The sequence below is a fragment of the Petromyzon marinus genome, chromosome 3 (genome assembly GCF_048934315.1).
Source record: "Petromyzon marinus isolate PM22_M1 ecotype Great Lakes invasive population chromosome 3, UKy_Petmar_22M1.pri1.0, whole genome shotgun sequence".
NCBI lineage: Eukaryota > Metazoa > Chordata > Hyperoartia > Petromyzontiformes > Petromyzontidae > Petromyzon > Petromyzon marinus.
The window spans coordinates 8969067-8984521 of NC_133669.1; the positions used below are offsets into that span (position 1 = coordinate 8969067).

The following is a 15455-nucleotide window of genomic DNA, read 5'->3' on the forward strand; positions in this document are numbered from 1 at the left end:
GAACCTAAGTGTGTCTAAGGCATATACGTTCCTGTGTTTGTGTCACCCTCGCAGGCTCCGTGAGCGACCACATCAACGTTCAGGCCGGGCAGCTCCTCCGCAGGTATGGACTTGGGAACCTGTGTGAAGTACGAATGTAACGGTTGATCAAGCTACTGGCTGCCACCTCGCAGCACAGTGTTGTCCTTCCCCCGCACCTCCGATGAGCACGGTTGGCTACGTACGGTGCAAAAGAACTGCAACATACATACAGTGGGTTTCAGAGTCCCACAGACCTGCAGTGCGTGAACCACCTACCCTTGCCTTTAAATCATAGGCGTGCAGTACCACCACACGCATGGCATGTAGCTGGAGATGCATCATGTCAAAACTGGCCCATTGTTTGAACAGATGCTGCTGGGTACAACAACAACAATATATTTTAGGTTGGTGGATCACAAAGATGTTGTCAAACTCAATTTTCATGGGTGTCAACATGGCTTTGTCAGAAGACTGCACAGCAAATGTGGACTCCATATGTTCCACCTTTATGGGATAGAGTGTGGCCCCCTTTCACGTCGGGATTTTATCATGATGTTCCGGTTTCCTCCCACATGTAAACACTCATTAATTGGCTAATAGTACCTTAATGTATAGAGGACCACAGAGCTTGGAGGGGGGCATTTGGCAACGACTCACCGCCTGGCTGCCTTTCCCGCTTGTCTGTTGTTCTTCTCACCTCTAAGTTCTTCTCTCTCTTTGAGACTGTGCGTCGCATTACAATTTGAAATTATCCTTCGATTTTTATTATATTTTATTATATTTGTCATGCACTCACAACATCACAATTGTCTCAGAGCACAGGATGTTGTTGGTACGGAAGACCCATAAGCTGATGGACTCAACATTTTATTTAATTAAGCGGGTAGACATAAGGAAGTTATTTGATAGAATTATTACCTCCAGTGCTTGACAGCAGCACAAAATGAGCTTTTGTTTGGTATTTGTCTTAGTTTGGTTTTAACAGTGGAGTGGCATTCAAAGTAGGGAACACGGCTATTGTCGGTGGAGATGGAGTGATTAAGTCAGCTCGTTTGCATGAAGCTGTGTGGATAGTTGCAACGCAAGATTGTGAAAGATGCTGACGGTTTGGGGAAGTATCTTCAGCAGTAGATAGATCATGATTATGATCATGATGGTGAAGATTTAGAATCACATTACAGCAGTGTGGTTTAAACATTACCTGGTCATACATGGATGGGCAATTTGAATTGATAGTGGTGTAAGTATATTCTTGGTTCTTTCGGTAAAGTCACGTAGAAGGGAAACAATAAAATAAAAAAATATATAAAACAATTAAATTCTCACGACGTTTCGACTGCAACACAAGCAATCATCATCAGGTGTGGAAACACAACAAGAAAATTTGAAAAAAGTGGCAGTTTTTTAACGTTATCACCACGGATAGCGATTTGACAGTTTGTTCAGATGGACGAGTCCATCTATGTTCGGAAAAGAGGAGGGGGGAGACGAAAAATAACGGATGCGGTCTGAAAGCCACCTTAAGCGTGATCAATCAATTAAGACCCGAAATGGTTTATCAAATCCTTCCAATGATTGCTAAGCCAGAATCCATCTTCTCGGTTGAAATTGTTTCTGTGTTTGTATATGTGGATAGTCTCATGAACAAATCTCTCCTGGTAGCCAGATGGCTTGCAAAGAACCTCTGTCTTGGAGAAATCAATGTCATGTGAACCTACTGAATTATAACAATGTTCTGCAACGGCCGAGGTGTTGGTCCTACCGTGTTTCAGGTCTGCTTTGTGTTCACGAATGCGGTTCATGAGGCTATCCACATGTACAAACAGAGACAATTTCAACCGAGAAAATGGATTCTGGCTTAGCAATCATTGGAAGGATTTGATAAACCATTTCGGGTCTTAATTGATTGATCACGCTTAAGGTGGCTTTCAGACCGCATCCATTATTTTTTGTCTCCCCCCTCCTCTTTTCCGAACATAGATGGACTCGTCCATCTGAACAAACTGTCAAATCGCTATCCGTGGTGCTAACATTAAAAAAACGCCACTTTTTTAAAATTTTCTTGTTGTGTTTCCACATCTGATGATGATTGCTTGTGTTGCAGTCGAAACGTCGTGAGAATTTAATTGTTTTATATTTTTATTATTTTATTGTTTCCCTTCTACGTGACTTTACCGAAAGAACCAAGAATATGAATCCCTGCAGTCACGAAAGTGGTGTAAGTAGTTGTTTGTGTACTCGCATGCGCAACAAATACAATCAAAAGTTAAATCGCAAAGTACAGGTGCAATAACTGTTAAATATATACTAAATATTGGATAAGCTTGCATTGGAATATTTAGCATCCGCTTGGTGTGGGTAGCCTGAAGAGTCTTGACTCTTCCTGTGGCGCACGGATTTGGACTAGGGGAAGCTTTTAGCGAACAATTCTGTCCCTGCCGAAGATGGGGGAAAATACCCTCCCTTTAGACTTGTGACGTCAAGTGTGAAGTCGCTTTGTCGTAAACATATTTATTGTGGCTGTGGTGCAAGACATGTCTGGAAACCTCAAAACCTCCCCTAAGGCTGCTAATTCCTTGAAATTCACGCACCAAGCAGTAAAATATGGTGAGACAAAACAACAGCATGTACGGAGATGAAAACCATTGAGTAAAAAGGCATTACATTTAAAGTATTAGGGAACGACCCTGCAATTGCTTGTTCACGTCAATGCTGTTGGAAGGCCATGTAAGAGAGAGCTCCCTCTAGAGGACACTATGCATATTTTCTGCCACACTGGCGTAATCATCTTGGTAGATGAGGGACTACCCAAAGTTTATCCCATTACTCATGACTGGGGTGGGGGGGGAATTTAGAAACTTGGCCATTCTTTCAACTACTGCACTGGGGGATTGAACCGGTGATCTCTGGGATCATAGAAAAACCCCCAGAAAAAAAACCCAAGCATACTCGGGGATAAGACTCATCAGTCGGTGAAGACCATTAATTTAGCCGTGTGTGTACACACACAACTGGCACGTAACGTTGAGTGTTGGCACTCGCTGGGTGGATGAATGGAAAGATTAGGTCCCCAAGCATGTAGCTGCTTGTGTCTGTTAATTGTTGTTGACGTTCTTTGGCAGCGTGAATCTCTGCCAGTGGCCATCTGGGCATGCCGGACCACTGCATACAAATGTTGGGAGCTGAGTGTTAAGTGGTGGTGATGCAGACTCGTTTATTACTAGCAGTGAGATCGTTATTCTGCATTGTAAGGCTGTGGTTGAACACAGGTCTGCAGCTTCATTCGGATAAGCCAACAATCATCGCCACCTTTATCACTGAATGTGCTTTATGACAGAAAAATACAAATAGTTGCAGGCTGACATTTCAATAAATTATCCTTTTAACAGTACTTAAATAAAGGGTGAACTTTATGCTTGGACTCCACTGCCAACACAAAAATGTACGGGTGGAGTGGTGGCATGGTGGTGAGCGCATTGCGCTATGAACTCGGCGAACTGGGTTTGATTCCTGGCCTCAGAGCTGAGTTGCCCATGCGTGACTATATTATGGTGAACAAGAGTTGCTCAGATTTAGGGTAACCCTGTCGCCCTGAAAGCATGAATCAAACAGCACGAGACTCACGACAGTCAAGACAGCCTGTCATTTGGGACGTTACCAGGGTCTGGCACGTGGAGCCACTCCTGGCCACGGCTAACATCGGTGGTGAGTCCTGGGCCCCCTTCAACCCGCACTGACCAGCGTGAAGTATGCTCAAACATCCCCAGTGACTGACGTGGCATGAGAAGGCCTTCACGTAGTAGTGGAATAACAAAGGGCTATAAATACTATTGTATAGGTTAATGCCACCTATGGATTTTATAGGTTTATACTATTGAACATTCTATAGATTCACACAACTACATATTCTAAGTGTACCACAATAACAAAAAAAACATTGTTCTGTAAATCGAACTGAGACCTTGAAACTTGACAATTTGTTGAAACAATGATATATGAATATTCCAATCGAAATACAGGAATGCACTTAACTAAAATCATTCCGCAATCAAGGTTGGCAGTAATAGCAACCCTGCGTACATATCCCTGACTTCAGCCATCCGTGGTTAAACTGGGTGCTCAAGTGTCGTGAGTTGAAGGTCTCAGCCTGGTCACTAATGATTGAGAAATTTAATTTTCTTTGTCCTCTAATTGCACGTGAATGATTTAATCAAGCCATCCACTTGTTCACCAGGTATTGTACCAAAGAGCAAAACATTTAAATGTTTGTATTTTCATTGAATGTTGATTTGTCAAGCCAAGTCAGTTTATTTTTGGTAAAAATGTGGCGCCTTTCTGGCACAAACCTGCCACCCAAAGGGCCATCTCATCATTAAACGTAAAAATAAATAAAAATAAGCAATTTTTCCAGTTTAAACATAATTAAAAGCAAGTTGTGATCTGGATTTGAAGCTTTCGTGACTGCAGGAATCCATACTCTTCGGTTCTTTCGGTGAAGTCACGTGGTTAGAAATATAATAGATCACAATGTTTCGATCGCAACACAAGCAATCGTCATCGGGTGGCTGCCACTTTGTAATTATTCTTGACTGTTGTACATCGTCCCCTCTCGCCATCACGTGTCGTGCAAACGCCCCCTTGTTTCATAGTTTGGACAATGTTATACTGGTAGGAACGAAGTTGTAAACTGAGTGTACCAGCCTGCAATAGATTAATGTGTCCGTCCACCCGTCCGTCCGTCCATCCCCTTTCAATTTTAACGAAGTGAAATGTCGTGCCGTTGGGTGTAAAATCAGCAATAGACAGCGCAGAGACTTGTCCTACCAGCCCACCCTGCAGGGACCTGTTTAACCTACGTATGGTTTCAAATCCATGTGTTCCTCTTTCTGTCAATGTAAGAATGTACGATTCATGGAAGTTATATACCATAGTTTAATTTAGCCCAAATGACACGTGAGGCTGAACAAACGAAAAACAATATGCACAAGGCAACAAATATGTAGGTTTTATCAAATTGTGATGCAGTGGGGGTGAATCACTACAAGTCCAATGAAACGATGAATTGCTGTGATTCAAACCAAGCACACTCTCTCTATAACCTTCGTGTGAATGCAGCATTCATTAGCGGATTCTGGCGTGACCTGAACCTGTTACGTACAACATTGCCATCTTTGTCAGCCATGATCTGTCCACAGGTCTCACAAAGCCATTGCCATCCCTCCTGCTACTGCACAATCAGTTCGTATTACCTGCCTTGAAAAAAATAACAACAGAAAATGCATCAAAAGTTGAACATTGTGAAAAAAAAGGACGGAGAGGTGCATGCTTGGAATAATCTGAATCTTTATCCTGAAGAAATTGGATGAACTCTTAAGCTTCTTTTTCACAGATGTCCAGTAGGGGCGGGTGAGAAACTTACAACAATACTAAGCGACACAAAGAGGCACAACATATACGAATAGAATAACGTCGCCCATTGCACGTATCGTGTACCTAAGATGTGATATTGCACGATGTGTCATTATACCGTGACCTTACTGTATACGTTATATCCCAGCCGTAGTGGACAGCTGATCTGTATTTAATGGTTGGCTAGGTTTGCACATGCGTTGCGGTGATTGATGCCCAGGTGTGTGAACTTTGAATGCCTTTCAGAGCCTGTGTTTGCACAAGTGTGTCAGTTGCCCGCCTGGTCTGACTCATAGGCAAGACTGCACTCTAACCAAAACAACATCACGAATTATTTCATAATTTTTTGCTATTTCCTTTTATGCGCAGCGTAACCTTCGGATTGTGCACCGCTGATGTGACTCGGATGGTCGAAACCGTTTCAGAGTTTGTTTCCTTAAATAAGTGGTGCTGGTAAAATGAAGGTAATCCATTTACAGATACCCTACGCGGTTGTTCAACACACAAATGTATTGCATGAGACGAGGGTTATTAGTAATCGGTGGGGTGTCTTTAAATTGATCACTCGGGGCTTTTGGTTCCAATGGGGCATTTGGTTTCTAAAGCCCCATAGGCTGATAGAACATGACACATTGTATTGCATTGTTACTTTAAGGTATTTTGTCATGATCTGAAAATATTATTTTAGTAATTCATTCTTTATAGCAGTAAAATGTTTCACTAATGTTATATATTTTAATACAATAGCCTTAGAATGTTAAGCGCAAAATAATATGTTGGAGACCACTTTCATTTGTTTGAGTTCCTCCTCACGCCATACGGGTCGTGGAGGGCTAATTTGACCATACTTCCCCATGCTGGCAGTGCGGATTGGTGAAGGTGGGTAGCATAGTACAGTACAATAATGCATTTTGCTGCACTGAACTCTGCTGATGAAATGTTAGCCCAACACTTTTATGACTTGTTTTGAATAATTAATTATATTTAAGGAGTCAAAAATATAAAAGAAGCTCATTTTTTAGGCCAACAGGCCCTTCTTCTGGAGCTCATGGAGACAAAGTGCAATCACGACTGACTCACTGTTGTGCCTTAAAATGCACTACGCTAATATTTAAACATAATGCAGATTCAGCTTGCAATTTTGGTTTAAAATGTAATCTGTGAAACATGTGCGTTGTCATTATTTAAAAATGTGTTACGGTAACATCTATCAGTCATGTAACCAATTCATAGCCCCCCAACAATTCTATGAATCGCAACAATTAAATAATCGCAATTTTTTCTCGTTTGTATTTTCGCTCTCATTTTCACAGTTTGGTCGCTCCCTTAGCCTGAAAGCAATAGTAGCACCTCCATTTACATATAATTTGCTTTAATTGTAAATAAAACAAAAATGAGCACACATATACTTTTAAACATGTTGGGTAGAGCAGTGGTGCACTGTACTACGAAGCTTGTGTTGGTTTCCAGGCCACGGATAATATCAGTAGCAAGCGATATCTGAACCGGTGCTCGGTCACAGCCTTTACCACCTATACTGACCAGCATGGCGAAGTATGGTCAAACAGGTCCCATGAACAATACGGCATGGAATGGCCTTCATCCAGCAGTGGATTGATAAAAGGCTGAAACAAAAGAAAGACAGGTGGCTGAGCGGGGAGCCTAGGAGTCTGTGTGCTTGCTGCCGAGACTGTTTGCACATCCGATAGTTCAATTTACCACACAGCCTGCAATTGAAGTTTGTGCTGCATCATCATGAACACGACCAAGGTTCGTCACTCTTGTAAAGTGGATGTTAAAGCTGGGCAAGTAACGACGCATAGATTTCAAATTCGATTACTACGCTCGCTTAGCGGGCATCAAATTGCGCGCGCGAGTATTTGTGCATTTATTTGACCCAACATAAAGGACATACGCATGTTCATCCTGGAAGGACATGTCCATTGTTATCTGACAGATCGATTTTTACTGTCAACTTTTAGTTAAAAAAAATGTCACGTCTTCAAAATAAATGTATGAACTGGAAACCCGATTTTAAGTGTTCCTCTTTTCATTATAACCGCACCCTGAATCGCTACGACAGATTCGCAGGGCTGCATGCGCTTGTGACCATTCGTTTCGAGATCCCCACTCGCTTTCATCACGTTTGAGCATGTCGTCGGCAGTAAGCAGTGGAGCGTCTTGAATCATCGGTTAAATGTTAACTGAATGGTGAGAATAACGCGCGTGCTGTAGTGATTTACATTATTTTCGCTCTTTCCCATCTTTGAGTTGAGTATTATTTGCGTCCGAGTGTCATTCAGTGTTTGTTCAGCCGTTTTACTGCAGGGCTTTCTCTTTGTAGTCGACAAAACCTGATGGATTGAGTTTATATATATTTTTTACAATTTCATTATTTTCTTGTCCCCACTCAGGATATATTAGGGGTGTTGTAAAAGTCTGTGGTCTGACCCAGAGAACAATGAGTGGAGTGACCTTGATGAAGCTGGGTTATGTCTGTACATAGTCTCCTTGAAGTGCAGTCTACTTGGTCAGTCATCATCGCTGATGTCCAAAGTTTTCACCCAGAATAACTCTTTGTATTGCTCGTCAAACCACTCAGTCCACGTTGCTTCATTTTCATGAGAAATTCGCCTTTCTTGGGAGCGATTCTTTAAAGAAATGACCCTCGTTTTTAGCCCCTTTTGTCGATGCCCTGCTGGAGGTTGGTGTCTTCTATACCGTGTAGATCATGTTTTCAATACCTACCTAATGTATGCATCCTGAGCTGTACGACACAGGTTTAATGTCTTGTTTGCTATAATCCTGAAAAAAAGTCCTAGGACTCGGTGTGCATTCCTGCGTAAGTAATTGATATTATAATACTGTACGTTGGAAAACAATGGAAATTACTCAAAAGCACTCCAGAGAGACATCAATGCAGGAATATATAAAATTAGCAAAAGCGTGATGCTGCATTGACATTTACACCACAACCCTTAACCCCACCACCGGTGACGTCACTGTCATCGGTTACCCCACTGCCGCCACTTAGCGTCAACCCAACTCTCATCGGTTATAAATTACTCGCTTCGCTGACGGCTTTGGCGCCGTCTAGCTACCATGAGCATAGCTGTAATCTATCCGCCTTGGTTGATCTATGAATCTTGAATGACCTGCAATTCCCATCCTGTCTCCTTGCCTTGTCCAAACACTAACTGTTGCTGCTGCTCTGGTATTTGCCCAATGCCAATTGCTTTGCGACTTGTAGATGGTGGATGGCGGTGGACTCTGAGCTGTTAATTTGGTCCCATAAAAGTGCTTGCCCACTCTCCATGTCAGGCCACGCCTGCTGCAAAAAAAAACTTGCAATTAATAAAGGGGATTTTGTTTTATTTAATTCAAAAGAGAACCATCAGAGAATAACCCACTTGTGAAGTAGCTTTTGCTACATTCGGGACAATCATGTTTGTTCTTTTCAAGAATGTTGTTGATGACAATGGGACAATGTCGTAATTTTTTTATTAATTGGCCATGGTCTTTAACATCTACTGAACAACACCAACTTGATGCCTCTGACAGCATGTCCCATTGTGAAAGAAGTGTCCTTGAACTGTGTGAGAGTTCATTGCCAATGCCTTACCTTTTTATGTCGGGTTTCTGAGTGAATACAGCTGTGTATAGACACTTATTAACACCTGGCGGTTTACTTACATGCTGATTTGAGCAATTGCATCACGCTTGTTTGGGTTGCAGTGTCATGTCGTCCGTAACTTCTCCCCGGGTTTAACGACAGGCGTAATAACCTCGAACTGAAATTACGTGTTTAGCTTTGGTTGGGATCAGGTCATCGGTCGGCCGTTTATGCACGGGCATATTGACTCGGAGGCAAGAATGCTGACTGCTAGGGTACACAGCTGCCTGAGATGTGGGGAGGGAGTCTCCCAGAAAATCTTGATGACCCGTAGCATTTCAGAATCCAAGACAGTTGGATTTTTTTTGTTGAGTATTGGCAGCTTCAGGGGATGTAAATTGTATATTATTAAATAAATTATTGAGTGTGACCATCCGTGTGGAGGTGATGTAATGAGAGGTTGAATGTGAGGTGTAAATATTTTTAATTTAAGCGAGCATGGGAATCCTGAATTGATACAGTAGACTCGATTTTCCGCACAAATAACGGGGAGGACAGCCGTGGATAATTAAAAATCGCGGATAATCAAAAAAATGAATTTCTGTGGATCTCTATGCCAAAAACCACAAATATAGGTTGAAATTATGTTTAGGTGAAGAAAATTTAATTTCTGATTTAAAGTTAAAACAACACTTCCGTTTCCTCTGCCTTCGCACAGTTTAGTAAATTAAAACTCGCAAAATAAATGATCGGATAAGTCACTCAAAATGAAGCACAACTGATAATTTGTATCATTCCTCTTTCGATTCAGAACAAATACTAACGATCACTGATCGAAGCTTGTGCCGTGTGATCATACTTTCCTGCTCCCGTGCAGAAGACTGCCCATTAAGTGGACAGCAGAGCCATGCCAATCAAAATCAATCAAACACCCCTGCTGTTGTAAAGATATGCAACGACTGTACTGTAGAAGCGATCATGTGGATTTTCGATTAACCTGAGCACATCTTTGTTCAGTTTAAGCAACGTGACTAGTGGTAAACATTTCTAAGAATAACAAAGTATAACTGTTTTTAGGCTATTAATTTGGGCTTAAGGGACAATCCATCAGTTATTAATTAATGTCAAAATCTCAGGTACGCAGTTAATCCGCAAATCGGATAAACCACACCTCGGATAATTGAGTCAACTTTATATATGGTTATTGTCAACATTTTTTCAGAGGCCCCACATTCAACTACCACCTTGCCAATATACCTTGTAGTGAATGTGCAACCTCTTTGGCTGCAGAGTTGATATTAACAATATTCATTATGACCAACGCAAATTATAATAAGGTGTGAAAGCTGTAATTAATGAAGTTACCACTTGTGTGTTGTAAATCTGGTTCATAGTTTTGGTCGTGTAGGTTATCTGGCTTGGCAGAAAGATCAAGTCATGCGTCTAAGTTTTTGGATTTTGATTTAAAGCTTTGGTGACTGCAGGGATTCATATTCTTGGTTCTTTCGGTAAAGTCACGTAGAAGGGAAACAATAAAATAATAAATATTGTTTTATATTTTTATTATTGTTTCCCTTCTACGTGACTTTACGGAAAGAACCAAGAATATATAAGTTTTTGGAGTTAATTTCGGCCTATCAACCCCCTAATCTTTGTCATCATTAGCTATGAACATTCCACTGCTGGATAAATGCCTCTCCAAGCCTTTGATTTACGTCATTGTCCTGCTATGTATAAAATCACGCCTCCCTGGGGTGCATAAAATAAGTACCGCTTGCAGCTGTTTTGCGAAGATGTGTGTGTGTCTATATATCAGGGAGCGGTAGTGTAGCGGTTAGCGTGCTGCGCTCCGAACCCGGGGACCAGAGTTCGATTCCTATTCACGGCCAACACCATCAGAACTGGTTCTTGGCCTTCTCTAGGTTGATGCAACCTCAAAGGAATACGTGGTGTGGTGTGTAAACAGTGCCACTGGGGAAACAAAGGCGGCAGGGTGTGGTGCTATGCCGTGCCGACCTTCATAGGTGCTCGCGAACAGCACTTGCTCCGACAGTCTTAAGGCTATAGGGGGATCTATATGTCTTGTATATATCTCTTGCTGACCCTGGCTTATCTCTGTCAGGTTTATTTTGGACCGCGCGGAGAGCGAGACGGAGACGGTGGGACCCGCACCAACGCTGGAGGAGTTGGGGGGGTCGCCCGCCGAGCAGGAGGACAAGGGCGTAATCGAGGTGGCCAACTGCCTGCGCCTCATCGGGGACGAGCTCGACAGAGACCAGAAACTGCAGGAGTCAGTGTCCCCGCACACACGCACGCTTCGATGCACACGCTTGCTCGCTCATTCACAAGCGCTCGCTCGTACGCTTGTACGTGCGCGCTCGGCACGCATGCGTGCGACGTTCATGCTAGCGCGCACACCATGTAATGCGCACACGTACACGCAATGCAACAATCGGACACAATGAAAATGATCGCGCGCACACACACGTGTACACATGGAGGTCAGGCAAAAAGACGGCGATCCCCGAATCTCTTGAAAGACTGCTGCAGATAGTGTTATTAGTGAGCACATTTGAAGGATGGCACGGGGCACGAGAGAGGGTGGTGTGACAAGCACTACTTCCGACCACCTTTATCTCCCAAGTGCTGATGTTTACACACCATACCAAGTACTGATTTGAAGTTCAGTCTACCGAGGGGGGGCCCCGGACTGGTTCAGATATTTGCCACAGATATAAGCTATGGCCACTAATCGTGGATAGCATACGGTTTGTCCATAGCACCGTTATGCTAACCACTACGCCACCACTCCATTCCGTAAAACACACCACACACTCGCTCACATTTTCTAAAATACCAAATCGCCTGGATCTTCAAGAGTCGACATTCGTAGAAAAACTGGTATAGAACAGCCTTCCCTGTCGGGACCCTTCCCATGGAAACACCATGGAGGATGCTGGTGGGTGAATGGGTGCCAGGACTGCAGTCTGGTTTTGTGGCAAGAGGAGGAAATGGGCTCACGGGCACGGTGCCCAGATGTACGTGCGTCCAGGAAGCCGTTCTGAGCGAGGTGGCCAGGTAGCTCTGTGGGTTAATACCGTGTCAGGTGCATTGACAGTGAGTGATTGATGAGTGAGATATTGGATCCGAATCCGGGTTTCAGCCGCCCATAGTTACACACCGGGTTCTGAAGTGGAGTGAGTTGGTAGTCTCAGCATGATCATCAATAAAAGAAATATCGAATTAAATTTTGTTGTGCATTGAAATTTGGCTACATTGTTGTTGATGGTCTCAGCCCAGTTATCACTGGCTGCACAAAAAAAAAGTTTAGCAAAGTTTGGCTTTTTGGAAATTTGGCTTCAGAAAAACCTCCCCATTAAACTTAAATTTGGAGTTTCACTTATTTCATGCTTTGTGGCATAGGAATGGTATGCCCCCTCATTAAGGGACTCGGAATGTTACAATTAAGTGTCATGATTTTAAGTATGAATTCAAGAGTCAATTGTAAAACATTGTGGTGAATGTAGCATTGGTAGATCCTTGGTGTGAACCGAGTACATGCAACATACACAAAAGAAAGATGAATCGGATGCACGCATCCTGAGCGTTAGGATCTATTTTTATCGACGAATGAATGCGACGCTGCGAGCCTCTCTGTGATGTCATCTCCCGGGGCCATTCTCATAACAGATGGTGGTACACTGCTACCTGTGTTGCTTTGGAAAGGAGATGTATTTGTGTCGTAACAACAGAACTCTGTTAGCACAATTGCGATATGTTGTTGTTCAGCCCTTAATCAACTGCTGGATGAAGGCCTCGCCACGCCGTGTTGGTTATGGGAGGCTTGTCGGACCAAATTTCAACATGCTGTGGTCAGTCCAGCTTGGTGAAGGGAGGGTAGGCCCATAACTGCGTCAAATTATCACTCGCCACTGATATTTGCCGAGGCCCGTTCGTCAATAAAACTCGGGTTGCTTGTTTTACAGCACAAGGCACTAGCTCCTGCGTAACCAGCCTCATTTGAATATAATTGTGGAGGGGGGGGGGGAACTTTTTGAAGTGCATTCAAGGGAAGGGTAAGGAGGGGTTTTGGAAGGCAGAGAGCAGGAGATTGTGTCTGGCACTTGTTTATGGATGCCGGAGGCATCTCTCCGAGCTGGAGGGAGCATGCGTTTTGATAGGACCAGAACCGGTTTGGCCAGGTGCTGTGCTGTGTAATGGAATAGCTGTGTACAAAGACAAAGATCTCCCGATAGTTATACAAGCTGTCTGGGCAAGTGTTGCTGTTTGCAAACGCATTATTGAAGGCTGGCACAACACACTATGGAGTAGTGTGGCGGCCAGAACTGCAATCGGCCGACTTTGTCTCCCCAGCGCTAATGGTTACATGCCGCGCAAGGTACTCCGTTAAGGCTGGGTCTTCCTAGGCGAGGCGCAGAATCAGTTCAGGTAACCTCCACTGATGTTAGCCATGGTCGGGGAACAAAGTCGTGTTGCTGAATTTGTAGTGCAGTGCGCTAACCACGACACTACCGATCCACTCAAGTCTTAATCACACAAGACAAAGATTTAACACTCTTGGGACAAGTGCTGTTAGCGACCATCGATGAAGGCCAGAAGTGGGTGAGTCGCCTGCTCCATACACGACCGCCTTTGCCTCTAAAGTTGTAATGTTTTCACATTGCACAAGGTACTCCTTTAACGCGGAGTCAACCTAAGGGAGGCCTCCGGACCAATCTAGATCTTCATCACCGAAGTTGGCTGTGAGCGGAAATTGAACTCGTGTCTCGGGGTTCGAAGCGGAGTGTGCCAATTGTTACGTTACTACTCCCGACTTGCACCCGCACATTCGTACACGTGTGCGCATGAGCCACCGAGGTGGAAAATATTACCGCTTGCAATTACAAAACAAAATAATAATAAAGCGGCTGAAACAAACCCCGTGATGCCGTGTTGATGAAACTGAGCTGCTGTGTAGGAACACGCGTGACTCATCTCTCATTTTTTGTTGTTGCTGAATTTATTTAACCCAATTAAGCTAAACTTACAAAAAACGATTAAAACATTAATCTTTTTTTATTTTACCAGATAAGGCCCACTGAGCTATTATATAGCTCTTTTTCAGAAGCAACCTGGCCACAAATGATAGCTTAACAAAGTCGCGTATCATGTGGAAATTTATAGCAGCCAAGTACTCCAAATACATGTTTCTAAATGTGGAGGGAAAACCTGGAGGACCTGGAGAAGAATCCACGCCACTACGGGTTGAGAGACATGCAAACTCCATATATACAGGCGTCAGGGTCGGGATCAAACTCATGACCTCTTGTATACCAGGCTAGGTAGTTAACATCTCGCCACCACGGCGCCCAGATCTCAGGACACCCACTTTGGTGTTTGCATGTTCAGCCACTGTGCATAAATGAGGTGTTCTAGGCAGCTGTTGGGCTATATTGTCCGCAAGGTGCATTGCGGCAAAATCTATTGTTGTACTGTACTTACCGACCCACCTCCAACCCACCCTGACCATCATGGTGAAGTATGGTAAAATAACCCCGATGATGCTCACGGCGGAGTGAGGCCCCACTTATCCAGCAGTGGATTGACAAAAGGGCTGTCCATGGCCGTATCCCAGTTGTACTGTTGGCCTCATTTGAAGTGGTAAAGAACTTTTCCATTAGGAACTCGTCGAGTGAGCAGTGCATCACCTTTTCAGAGGAGGGTCCCGTGGATGCCGATGTCACAACTAATTTTCGAATGTCCATTTATCGCTTCAATAGATCTGTTATCCACACTTTGTGTAGTCCCTGAAAAGATTGTTGGTCGCATTCAATTAAAGCAACATTTAACTATGAATATGATACATTGAGTTAAGGTGTGACAAGGTGTCCTTCCCCCCCGGCCCTGGCGATTTGATTATGTCGTGATTGTGACGAGACTCAAGAATTTGCTTGGGGGAGGGGGGGGGGACGTCGCAGCCTCCAATGACCAGAGCGTGAGCCTCTTGAACCCATTGCATGCAACATATATGAATTTAGAAACATGTATTCTTACACAAGTGATTGCTTTAAGCATCGGTATTCATGAACTCATCATTGCACCTCACTAATAAGGTGCCAAACCAAGATTAATCCGATGGGTTTTTTATGCAGTCATAAATAAATTCGGACTGACACCATACTCTTTGGTTCTTTCGGTAAAGTCACGTAGATAAAAATATAATAGATCACGACATTTCGATCGCAACACAAGCAGTCGTCATCAGGTGAGACAAACACAGCAGGATAACTGCTGAGGCTCATTATTTTTCTATCTACGTGACTACCGAAAGAACCAAAGAGTATGGATTCCTGCAGTCACAAAAGCTTCAAATCAAGATTGGGACTGACACCATCAAAAACTCTCTATGCTT

General features: G+C 43.5%; 1 protein-coding gene across 2 annotated transcripts in view; it reads left to right on the top strand.

The window, feature by feature from the left end:
• Positions 1-15455, top strand: part of BAX (BCL2 associated X, apoptosis regulator) — a 57214-nt gene that overhangs the window by 4736 nt on the left and 37023 nt on the right. For both annotated transcript variants that reach the window (XM_032981205.2, XM_032981216.2), the window contains exons 3-4: positions 55-103; positions 11166-11333. In XM_032981205.2, coding sequence (XP_032837096.2) covers positions 55-103; positions 11166-11333 — 217 coding nt within the window. The remainder of the gene's footprint in view (positions 1-54; positions 104-11165; positions 11334-15455) is intronic.